General features: G+C 46.6%; 1 protein-coding gene across 1 annotated transcript; it reads right to left on the bottom strand.

Annotated features, from left to right (window-relative positions):
* Positions 1 to 10,427: 10,427 nt before the first annotated feature.
* On the bottom strand, positions 10,428 to 11,635 carry LOC127755463 (uncharacterized). The gene has a single exon (XM_052281141.1). The coding sequence runs from the start codon at positions 11,611 to 11,613 to the stop codon at positions 10,678 to 10,680; it is 936 nt and encodes a 311-aa protein (XP_052137101.1). The 5' UTR covers positions 11,614 to 11,635; the 3' UTR covers positions 10,428 to 10,677.
* Between the last annotated feature and the right edge of the window lie 1,588 nt (positions 11,636 to 13,223).

Raw genomic sequence — 13,223 nt, 5'->3', positions numbered from 1 at the left:
CACCCCGCCCTCCTGCACCGGCCGTGTAGCCTGGTCAAGGTCGTAGGGATGTTCAAGGTCAACAGCGTCTGTGCTTCAACTGCTTCGAGCCCAGGCACTTTGCGGATAAATGCCCGAAGCCGAGGCGCCAGCAAGGCCAAGCGCCTCCCCGCCCCAGCAATGGTGGTAAGGATGCCACTCGGGGTCGTGTGAACCACGTTATTGCAGAGGATGTGCTGACAACTCCAGACGTCATCGTTAGTACGTTCTTCATTCATTCCATCCCTGCTACCATTTTGTTTGACTCTGGAGCTTCCCACTCATTTATATCTGTGCAATTCGTGGGGAGAAATCAGCTGGGGGTAGAAAGGCTTAGGAATCCTCTGCTCATCACCACCCCTGGAGGGGTTATGACAACAGAGTATTATAGCCTGGCCGTACCTATAGAGATCCAGGGAATTCCTTTCCTCTCGGATCTGATTCTTCTTGACACCAAGGACTTGGATGTGATCCTCGGGATGAATTGGTTGACCCAATTCCAAGGAGTAGTGGATTGCGCAAGGCGTACTGTCACTATGTACCGGGAGCCTGATCAACCAGTTGTTTTCTTTGCACCCCTAACTTCTGCCGGCAGTTCAGTACTTCATCAGCTAGGACTGCCAGAAATACCCATTGTCAGTGAGTTCGGTGATGTGTTTCCAGAAGAGCTACCCGGTATGCCGCCCAAGCGGGAGACTGAGTTCAGGATAGATCTTGCTCTAGGAACCACTCCCCTGTACAAGCGACCCTACCGTATGGCAGCAAATGAATTGGCCGAAGTCAAGAAGCAGTTGGAAGAGTTAAAAGAGAAGGGGTATATACGGCCGAGCACTTCCCCCTGGGGTACTCCCGTGATTTTTGTAGAAAATAAAGACAAGACAAAGAGGATGTGCGTTGACTACAGAGCTCTCAATGAGGTCACTATCAAAAACAAGTATCCTCTTCCCCGGATCGATGATCTGTTCGATCAGCTTAAAGGTGCCACTGTCTTTTCCAAGATTGATCTTCGTTCTGGATATCACTAGTTGCGTATCCGTGAAGAAGATATCCCGAAGACCGCATTCACCACGCGGTACGGGCTGTATGAATTCACGGTGATGTCGTTCGGTCTGACCAACGCTCATGCCTTCTTCATGAATTTAATGAATAAGGTGTTCATGTAATACCTGGATAAGTTCGTTGTGGTCTTTATTGACGACATACTAGTGTACTCACAGTCAGAGGAAGACCATCAGCAGCATCTTCGTTTGGTGTTGGGAAAGCTCCAGTAACATCAGTTGTATGCCAAGCTCAGCAAATGTGAATTCTGGTTGTCCGAAGTCAAGTTCTTAGGGCATGTGATATCTGCTAAAGGAGTTGTTGTGGATCCTGAAACAGTGACCGCCGTCACTGATTGGAAGCAACCCAAGACAGTCACCCAGGTCCGCAGCTTCTTGGGTTTGGCAGGATACTATCGGAGATTCATCGAGAATTTCTCCAAAATTGCCAGGCCCATGACGCAGTTGCTGAAGAAGGAAGAAATATTTTGTGGAGTCCGCAGTGTGAGAAAGCATTTCAAACTCTCAAAGAAAAGCTGGTTTCCTCGCCAGTGTTAATCTTACCGGATACTCGCAAGGATTTCCTGGTGTACTTTGACGCTTCGCGCCAAGGATTGGGGTGTGTATTAATGCAAGAAGGTCATGTTATAGCTTATGCTTCACGCCAGCTACGGCCCCATGAAGGCAACTATCCTACCCATGATCTGGAGTTGGCCGCTGTGGTCCATGCTCTGAAAATCTGGCGGCATTATCTCATTGGAAATCGCTGCGAAATATACACCGATCATAAGAGTTTGAAATACATCTTCACTCAGTCGGATCTGAATCTTTGGCAGAGAAGATGGTTAGAGCTCATCAAAGATTATGATGTGGGAATCCACTATCACCCTGGTAAGGCCAACGTGGTTGCCGACGCGCTGAGTCGAAAAGGCCATTGCAGTACTCTTTGCGTCCGTGGCATTCCACCGGAACTTAATCAACAGTTGGAAGCCTTGAACCTAAGCATCGTTAGCCATGGATTCTTGGCTACACTGGAAGCCAAGCCTACCTTGCTTGATCAAATACGCGAGGCACAGAAGAATGATCCGGATATGCATGGGATCCTCAAGAATATGAAACAGGGTAAAGCCGCTGGCTTCACAGAAGATGAACACGGAACCTTATGGAACGGAAATCGTGTATGCGTTCCGGACGACAAGGAACTCAAACAGTTGATACTTCAGGAAGCTCATGAAAGTCCTTATTCCATCCACCCTGGCAGTACGAAGATGTACTTAGACTTGAAAGAGAAATACTGGTGGGTTAGTATGAAGCGGGAAATTGCAGAGTTCGTGGCCCTTTGTGATGTGTGCCAGCGTGTCAAGGCAGAGCACCAACGACCGGCCGGACTCCTCCAACCTCTACAGGTACCGGAATGGAAATGGGATGAAATTGGGATGGATTTCATCACCGGACTTCCAAAAACCCAAGGTGGATACGATTCTATATGGGTGGTCGTGGATCGACTAACCAAGGTGGCTCGGTTCATTCCTGTGAAGACCACCTATGGAGGGAACAAGTTAGCTGAACTCTACTTCGCTAGGATTGTGAGTCTCCATCGTGTTCCTAAGAAAATTGTATCAGATAGGGGAAGCCAAATCACCTCTCACTTCTGGAAGAAGCTCCAAGAAGAGTTGGGTACCCGATTGAATTTCAGCACCGCTTATCACCCGCAGACAGATGGACAGACCGAGCGTCTGAATCAGGTCCTAGAAGACATGCTCCGCGCCTGTGTTCTAGATTTTGGGAAGACCTGGGATAAGAGTCTCCCCTATGCCGAGTTCTCCTACAATAACAGCTACCAAGCCAGCATACAAATGGCACCCTATGAAGCGTTGTATGGACGCAAATGCCGGACTCCATTGTTGTGGGACCAAGTTGGGGAAAGCCAAGTGTTCGGGATTGATATCCTGAGAGAAGCTGAAGCTAAAGTCAGAACCATTCGGGATAACCTAAAGGTGGCACAGTCTCGGCAGAAGAGTTATGCAGACAACCGACGCCGTAATCTGGAATTCGCAGTGGACGATTTTGTGTATCTTCGGGTCATACCATTACGGGGTGTACACAGGTTTCAGACAAAAGGGAAGCTCGCACCTAGGTTTGTGCGGCCTTTCCGCATCATTGCTCGACGCGGAGAAGTTGCTTACCAGTTGGAGCTGCCCGCATCCTTGGGCAATGTGCACGATGTGTTCCACGTGTCGCAGCTCAAGAAGTGTCTTCAAGTGCCGTCCGAGCAGGCCGATTCAGAGCAGATTGAAGTTCGCGAAGACTTGACCTACGTGGAAAAGCCAGTGAAGATTCTGGACACAATGGAGCGCAGGACCAGGAATCGGGTAATCCGTTTTTGCAAGGTCCAATGGAGCAACCACGCCGAGGAAGAAGCTACTTGGGAGCGTGAAGACGAGCTGAAGGCAGCCCATCCCGATCTCTTCGCCAATTCTTCCGAATCTCGGGGTCGAGATTCCGTTTAAGGGGGTAGGTTTGTTACGTCCCAAAACAACCTTAAAATATACCCTTTAAATTATGCCTAGAATAATTAAAATCCTAGTGAAAGCCTCCAAAAATTAAAATGAGCAAAGTTAAAAGTCAAATAAGGCTTGGAGGATTTTTGTATATTTCCTAAAAGCCTAAAATGTGTTAATAAATTTTAGTGGAATTTTTAGAGCACAAATAATAATTATTAAGAAATAAACAAAGTTGAAAAGGTTTTATAAAAATAAAAACCCTAAAAACCTCCTTTCCCTCTCTCTTTGTCCGAATCCGGCCCATCTCCCTCCCCATCTCTCTCCTCTCCCCGCGCACGCGCCGCTGACGTGCGGGCCCGCCCGCCACCCTCGCTGACTGGTGGGGCCCACCCGTCATCCCCTTCCTCCCGCCGCTCCGCCCGCGCCTAGCGCCGCCGCCGCCGCGAATCCCGCCGCCCCCGAGCGTTCTCACGTGCAATTAAGTGGTGGAAATATTCCCCCCGATTCCCTCTCCCTTTCCCCCCCATTTTCCCCCCTCACTCTCTCTCTCTCTATTTCGAATGGAAACCCCCCTCCCTAATCCCGCTGGTGCCATTGATGCCGACCGGGAACCCTGCGCCGGTTTCCTTCCCCGCCGGCCGCCCTCTCTCACTCCAAACCCTATATAAACGCTCCCCGCAGCTCCCTCGTCCGTTTCCACCACTCGCCGCCCTTTCTCCCCGCCGGAATCGAGCTCGCGCCGTCGTCCTCTCTCTCCGCCGTCGCCATTGACCTCCGGCCGGCCCTATCCGCTCGCTGGGACCGTCCCCCGCCTCGGCGTCGTCTCCTCTGGCTTCGCCGCACCGCTGCCGACCCCATCCACCACCTCGCCGAGCTCGCCGACCGCCGGAACGCCGCCGTCCCAGTCAACCCGAGCCGCGCCACCGCCTCCCTCCACTCCGGCCACCTCCTCCGTCGCTGCCGTCGACCCGGGGTGAGCCGTGGACTGCCGCCTCTTTCCCCCTTCCCTTCCCCTCTCTTGGCCGCCGCTCCGCCGTGCTTATGGCCGCCGGCGGCGACCATAGGGGCGCGAGCGCCGCCTACCGCCGGCCGCGCCGACGTGGCCGCTGCGTGGGGCCTGGCCGTCAGCCGCCCGTGCCCTCGGGTGCGGCTGACGCGTGAGGCCCACGGCGCCGACTGGTGAGCCGCGGGTGCACCCGGTCCACCGTGGACCGAGAGGCTGCAGCGTGGGGCCCACCACTCCCGTGGACCCGGCCCGCGCGCCCCCTCCCCTCGGCTGACGCAATAAACCCTATTTGTAATTAAAATTTAAATGAAGAAATTCGCAAATATTCACTTAAAGAGCATATAAACTTCAAATGGCCATAACTTGGCCGTTTGAACTCGGAATTGGACAGTTCAAGTCTCTAATTTTTCCTTAAGAAGTCAAGAACCCATTTTTGTGCTTTGTTCCTGCTTGTTATATGGAGTTTATTAGAGTAAAAGCCTTTTTCTTCCGGTTGGTCGTGTACACGCTGTAGCATCGGAAGATCCGCTCTACGTGGAGGTCAAAGCCGACGTTTGGGAAAGCGAGCAAGGCAAGTCACATCATCCTTGAACATATTGAATCCCAGTTTATAAAATTATTTTGGTTTCAGTTACTGCATTATCGCTTTATTTAAATTCCCACGTTATCACTGTTTTATTTAGCCATGCCTATTTATCTTTGTCATGACTTTATTATTATTATTGCCATTGTTATTATTACCTTGCTTACCCTAGGCAAATTCCCAACTAGTGGGTACTCTATTCATGGTTCCACTAGTACGAACTTAGGTAGATGCTTCGCGGATTAATTAGGCAACATTAGGTGGTTTTATAACCTTAGACTTTAGGAATGCTCATATCATTTGGACATTATGGAATGGTTGGACTATGTGGAAATGGACACACACCTCCCACTCTATTCAAAACCCTCAAAATGGTTTTAGGCTGGGCTCGAGGTGCATGGTTTTGATAGTAGCACCTCGGCCACCATAAGGACCGGTCTTCGGGTCTCTGTTGCAAAGCACCACCGTACTTCCACATGTCTAGTGGCTAAGGCTTAGTTTGTGGCTCAGTCTGGTTTTAAACAAAGGTACACGGATGGAGATGGACGAAGTCAGGGCTCGATGGACATCTCTAGGACAAATGAAGGCTACACGAGCTGCGCCCGGTAGTCGAGATGTCATGGCACAGGGCCGGTGTCCTGCTGCTAGGGGCTCAATCCTGCCTACCTGTCCCAGGGGTTCCGGCCGTAGGCGGGGTTGGGTCGGTACTTTTGTTTGTGGCTAGGATGGATTGGGAACTATGTCACGTCTTTCGTCCGTATGCTGTGGTGGTATGTGGCACGTGGTTATACGTGAGGAAGATGTGTCTTGTGGGTAAAGATGTACACCTCTGATCAGAGTTTAATCTATTCGAATAGACGCGCCCTCGGTTATGAGCAAGCCTAGCAATGTACCCAAGTTAGTGTTTTAAATTCTTAAAACCTGCTTAACAACTAAAATGTGGAATGGTTAGCCTGGGTTGGCTTGGGACGAGCTGGGACCTGGGTCTGGTTGCCAGTTCGGTTTGAATCATTGTAGGCCTTGGGTTAAGGCAGGTTCGTGTGGGTTGACGGCCTTGTTTAATAACATTGTGTAGCTCTAGGATCGTGTTTACAAAATGGCCCTGAGCAAGTAAAAGTCTTTTTAATGTTGTTTACTGCAAACCCTAACCCCTTTATTATAACTCCCTTGTACTCCTTTGCATTTATTCTGCATTCGTGGGTGTGTCTTGTTGAGTACGGTGGTTGTACTCAATCTTGCTCAATTTTTCCCCAAACCCAGAAGAGGAGTTCCTGGAAGATGAAGGCTTTGGTGTCTAGCTCGTGCCAGCCGTCAAGTGCCTGTGGTCATTGCCCTAGTCTTCCGCTGTTTTCCGTTTATCTTCTTGTGTGCTGGGCCTTCGTCACCCATGTAATAAATTAACTATTTACGCTTCCGCTTGTTAAACTCTGAATTGTATCAACTTTTGGTGTACCTTGCCTCCTGGGACAAGGAATAATACACGCACGTAAGGAATGCCAGTTGGGTTAATTCCAGTCGTGACAAGTTGTAGCACCATTATCATTATCTTTTTTCTAATCTTCAGATATTAAAGGCGCTTGGTCAATTAAACATTCCTCAAGCATGCATGGAGCTATGGGTAGATCTTTTTGCTCTCCGTCTTTCTTCTCTTCCTCATTACCTTGGTTGTTCTCAGATACCTGCAAAATATTAGTATCCAAAGCAAGAGGCACAACAATACGTTCATTTTGTAATAACTCAGACTTAGTTGAAGGCATCACAATATTATTGATTCTATTTTTTAACTTTTCAAGATTACCTTTGAAAATTTCAGCAACACTCATTGGTTCCAATTTTAATTTTTGACCATTATGTCTAAATGTGTATGTATTAGCAATATCATTATGAAAAACATTATTATCATTTATCCATGGTTGACCAAACAATAAAGAACATGCTTGCATAGGCACAAGATCAAAATTTGCAGTATCACGGTAACTTCCAATCGAAAATTTTATTCACACAATCTATTTACCTTGAACTTACCACAAGAGTTGAACCATTTAATGTAATATGGATGATGATGCGGTTGTGTAGGCAACTCAAGCTTCTCAACCAAATATGAACTCCCAAGGTTACTGCGACTCCCACTATTGATTATGACACGATATGCTCTATCCTTAACCACAAACATTGTTTCAAATAAACAGTGGTACTGCTTTTGTTCCGCTTTCTCCATTTGAGAACTTAACACTTGTTGCACGAAAGTACTTACATCACATCCATCTATGGAAGGTGTTGTCGCAACTATGGTTTGTCTCCCATCCAACTTTATCTCATGTCCACAAGTGATATAACGTGCCATTGTTACTAGAAAACAGAGAACAATAAAACAATATTATCCATATTAACTACAGAACATGGATTGTAGTGGAGGCTAGCAAATGAAAGCGTCTTACCAAGCTCTTACAAGTGTCTTACCAGCAATGCTAAGGACGGTATAACCGGTGGCTGGTTTGTGACACCTTGAAGGGCGTGATTCGACGATTGCAAGGGTCGAAACTATATTGATCAGAAGTATATATGTGGAGCTTGGGAGGCACAATATATATAGTAGCATGGAAAGCAATTGTGCTAATCAGAAAATGAAATTGAGCAGTACACCAGACAAACCAACATGACATTGTAAATCAGTTGAACATTTTTCACTTATCATTCACAAGACAGGATACAACGCTACCATGAAAAACAACTAGTAATGGATGAATCGATCATACCATCGTACCTCCTTGATGTCCTCGCCGCTATCGCTACCTCCGGTGTTGACGACCGGCTCCAAGGGACACCTCAGAAATGCCCTCTTCATCTCATCCTCCTTCAGTGGTCACTCACCATCTTCCTCTTCTTAACTCCATATGTCAAGCTTCGGCCAGAATGGATCGCGAAGATTAGGGGTTGGTGGCTGGATAGAGGACCGATGACCTCCTCCTACCCCTATCCTCTCCCTAGCCGCCGGGACTAGGAGGTGGTGGCAGAGATCGGGAGGAAGCTATGCCACGGCACTGCGGAGGGGCGGAGATAGGCATGGGGAAGTTAGGGCTTGAGCCTCATGCCTAGCTTCATAATCCCTATTATTGTCTTGAAAAATATGATGTAATTTGTGAAAATATTTGAGCTTCCATTAATTCAGCCCTACGCGTGAAGATTTTCTACCTTCGCCATTGACAACGCGGTTAGGGAGAAGAGCTAGGATTGTGGGTAGCGCCATGGAGGAGTAGGCGGCTAGCTGGAGGCGAGTGGCGCATGTCTCACAAGAGCGCTGGTGGAGGGGGACAGGGAGAAGGCGCAGATGAGGAAGCGTAGGTGGCAGCGAGGGACGACAGGAATGTGGGAGGCAGTGGTGCCGCACATGGTAGGATTGGGGAGAGGGGCAAAATGAAAAATGGTGTAAGTAACCACTAACCAGCGGTATGGAAGAATTATAAAAAGATAGAAGTTTCTTGAAGGGTCAAGAAGATATTTTGCCTAGCAGAAGATCCAACGACATGTGATGCCTGCAGCGAAAATCGGACGGTCCATATTTAGTAGATGACGTGGCCGCTGTAACTTTACAAGAAAAGTTTGCTTCTTTCACTACTTTAGATCTCAAGGTGCTAAGTGGTGCAATTTTTTTTCCAAAAATATATTACATATATAAATAGCTTAGAATACTTCTTAGACAATATTTCTCAAGATCCTATAACCTTTATAATTGGAAAAATAAACTTATGTAGCAAGTATTAAGCTGATGTAACGTAACTTTAGATTTGTGTTGAGTTGGAATAGAACATGGGAATTATGGCGAGATACAATTCATCTTGTTGTGTTAATCTCGACTGGCTAGGTGCGATCACAACTGCCATTGCCTTTCTATTTAAAAGATAGTCCTAGCTAGGATAGAGTTCTTCATCTCTAACTCTATCCTAACATTAGGTTCTTCAATTCGGTTTTCACGATTTTATAGATGATCAGTTCCTGAGAAATACCAACTGATATCGTTAGAAAAAACCCAATGTTTTCACTTACAACCAGATAAGTTTACTGTTGTTGCACTTTGAACCACCTGGCTCTCTTCTCAATCATATGAACGATCTCGACTATGTTGGCTCCTACTTGTCAATGAACTCTCATATGTGTATGTAGAGTATTTATTTGACACATGATAAATTGGATGGATAAAAGAGTTGAGGGTAGTCCAAATGGCCATAGAGGTAAGATTTCCCCAAGGTAAAAACATTAGTTAAATGATGGTCCAAAGAGAGGCATCGATGATAAAATATAGCGTAAAGTGAAATTCACTTTAATAACAATAAATCAAAATTGGTTGTATTATGTGAATTTTATTTTCTACTATACTGGGAGTGTCTAAATTGTAGCACACATCGTGCCAAATTTATTTTCACTATTTTTCCTTGCTTTCTATACTTTCTACAACCAACCTATGTTTTTTTTTAGATTCTATAACATTTTTGTAATTTTCAGTTATCCATAAAAATATTGTGTAGTGAGTTGTGAATTAGAGATACCGTATTATTGTGAGTTGTACTGTCTACTACTCTACTCTCTTTGGGAGTGTCCAAATTATAGCTAGGATAAATAATTTTCCCATACTTTTTGCAGCATTCATGCATTTTTTCTAGATTTTCTAAACTTTTTCCGTAATTTTCAATTATTAGACACACCCGTTTGTCAAACGAGAAAAGCACACGAGAAAATTCCGCTCCGTTGGCGCCAACAAAATCAAAGTGTGTGCCAACAAAATTCCAAGTTCGTGACAACAGAGTGCAAACTGAAGTATGGAATTCAGTCATGTTACCCTGCTCCAGGTGGTCCCACGGTTGTTTGGTGGTGGCGCACTGTATTTTTGGGATGTTACCATGTTCCTGTTCATACACATGGTAAGTTACCGCGTGTTATGTTAAACTCTCGGTAACAGTTGGGAGCACACGAGAGCTTTGTCGGTAACAGTTGGGAGCACACGAGAGCTTTCCCAGCTCTGGTAGTGAGAGAGAGAATAGATAGATAACAGAAGCAGGTCATAACAAACGATAGTCATCTGCCTCACAAGAGCTGGCGATAGAATTAATGGTGTAATTTGTGTTTATAGCTGACTATTATATGGGCACGTTGGTTAAAATTGGCAATAAACTATGTGCCAATTTTCATCATGTGCGACTGCTGCATAAAAATGTTAAAAATCATCACATCAAAACAAAATACCATGTGTTGACCACAAGATATACGCATTATCACCACAATATTAACACCTTGCAATCTATTTCCAACTATCTTACATTTCTTTTTACAATTTCCATTCCCAAATAAATAAATCTCCTATATATAACAGAGATGACTAATCCCATACAAACAATGCAAGCTATTTACTCTCCTATCATATATATTTACATCACCCCTAAAACAATTACTCTCCAATCATCCAAGCAATCACCATGAATACAACTCCAAACTACCAATGAACACCCTAGTCCCTACCATATGCATGCCAAGTTGTCAACCCCAGAGCCCGGTCGGCGTCGTCATGACCAGAGGCGGCGCCTCGAAACCATGGACAGTCCGGCAGACAGCCGACGAGCTGCCGCCGTCGATCGCCGTGCCGGCAGACGTCGGCACGGCGTTCACCGTCCTCCTGTACGGGCCAAGCCATTTGGCAAGCATGAACTTGCGCTTCCTCCACGGCGGCACGCTGAGGCGGCGGCGCTTCAGCGAACGCCGCGCCGCCGACGCCGCCGCCCTGACGACCTTCCTCACGTCGTCGGGCCTCGCGACGAGCACCTCCGGCAGCGCGGAGCGCACGGCCTCGTAGTCTTCCGTCGGCCGCGCCACCTCGAACTCACCGGCGAAGCCGACGTCGACGATGTATCTCGTCGCCTCTGCAGCATCTGCTGCTGCGGCGGCGGTGGCGGCGGCGACGACGACATCGATGTACTCGTAGCTTCCGGCGACCATGCTGCTCGTCTTATTCCACCGCGCCTTGCAGAGGCCGGCGTCGTGGCCGCGCTCCCGCAGGAGGGACATCACCGCGCGCCGGAACGCCGACCGTTGGGCGCGGACGTTCTCCAGCTCACGCATGGAATCCACCACGTCGGCGAAGATCCGGCGGCGCAGATCATCATCGTCGCCCCCACCGGCGGCGTCCAGAACGCGTGCGATCTCGTCGACCTCCTCAGCCGCGCCGACGCCGCCCTCGTGCTCGTCATCCTCCTCGGCGTCGGAGCCTCCACCAACGGCGAGCACGGCGGCGGAGGGGACGGTGGCGTCGTCGGCCGCCTCGAGGAGGTACTCGTTGACGAGGCTGGACAGCGCGGCCTCGTGCTCGCTGCCGCTACTGTCAGCGCTGCCCGGGACGACGGCGAGGCGGGCCATCGCGGCGGCGTCCAGCGGCGCGGTGGCGCGCTTCGTCCTGGATCTCGCACATGGCGTCGTCATCTGCAGAGAGATCGGAAGTTGCTGTACTTAGAGGCGGTGTTCATGAGACGTGGCTGCTCGGTAACGCATATATTGTGCGAAAACGGCAGTGGACTACTGAAATGTCAGTGGAGTGTCGACACTCGGCGTAAATGTTAGCTCATGTATGTACTAGCAACAGAAACATCACCATAATTGGCTGCTAATTAACAAGGTAATTATGGGAGACAAATTAGTTGACCCTATTTATCAAATATCATGTGAAATTTCTAATATTAATTATTCCAGCCATTTCACGTTTTAAAACGTTTTGGTCTCTCCATATCTCTCATCTGGATTTACTAACATTCGTATTTAATTTGGACACATATACAAAACACTTACATGAATGCATCCATGAATCTATTGAAAACCCAAACACACACATGTGATGGCAGTTTGAGAATAAATAGTATCGTTGCATATGTTAAGTGAAACATATCAAAAATTAATGTCTTGAGTTCTCCAACTGTTCATAATTCAGGAGTTTCTTCTCAATTACAAAAGAATAGGATTTCCCTATTTCGTGTTCAATAAAATTTGCTCAACGAAAATACACATGTCCATTTGGAACATGGCATTGGACACGCGTGCTGCGACTCTCATCCATCGATTCATGCTTGCTGGAATGTAAATTCTTTCGAAATTTCTAAGTACCGGGCATAAATAATTTGATCCTTGTGGTACAGAAATGTACGTCCAAACAATGTCCAAACAGTGTTAGCATTTCCTTTTGTAACCTTATGATATCAGTACATATTTGAAGGAAAAGCTCCTAGTTAGTCTATTTGATTTTGAAAAAGATTCTTTGGTCCATGAAATACTTGACAATACATCTATCCAATCCAACAAGTTAAATGAAAAAAAAAATACAACCCAACAGAACGCTGTTTAATTAATCATGCTGTTCTCTTAAGCTATAAACAAAATGCTTTTTATTACTTGAAATTACATTTTCTTTGTTTTTTTGAAAAAAAATTAAAAGCACATAAACGGAAGCAAGATCATGAAATTAAAGAACACAGGACTAACCTTATAATGTACGGCCTTCAGATCCGTTGATAATTATTGATCAAGCTTCGTCAGATTTTGTTTACTGGCCTCGATGCTTCTCTCTTAATCTGAATAATCGTTCCTTTTTTTTTGAATGCCAATAATCGTTCCTTCATTGCTGAGAAATTAACATTGCGAGCTACTGCACTTGCCATTGGAGGATCTATATATGTTTTGTGTGCTTACCTTTGGCCGTTTGCCCTTGTTGGTTGTCAATACTCGACACCGACGACTGACCTATGTCTAGGTTCATTGAACATAATGGAAGGTGTCCAGGTACAATGCACCAGGGACTCATTAGTCACTGCAATATATATGTACCTAAGCCATGTATAGGTACGTCCATGCAGCGTCTGTTCATTTGCATGTGCCTATCGACGCAGAAACGTATATGATACTGAGCTTGTATCCTAAATATAGTATATTGTTGTCACGTCTTGTTTTTCGTGTTTTCTAATTTGTCTGATTTTGAAAATTTACACTCGTGTCTATTCGTCTAAAATAACTTAATGAAAATTTCATAAATCGAAAGATGCTTA

The sequence above is a fragment of the Oryza glaberrima genome, chromosome 11 (assembly GCF_000147395.1).
Source record: "Oryza glaberrima chromosome 11, OglaRS2, whole genome shotgun sequence".
NCBI classification, from domain to species: domain Eukaryota; kingdom Viridiplantae; phylum Streptophyta; class Magnoliopsida; order Poales; family Poaceae; genus Oryza; species Oryza glaberrima.
This window is presented reverse-complemented; position numbering and strand designations above follow the sequence as displayed.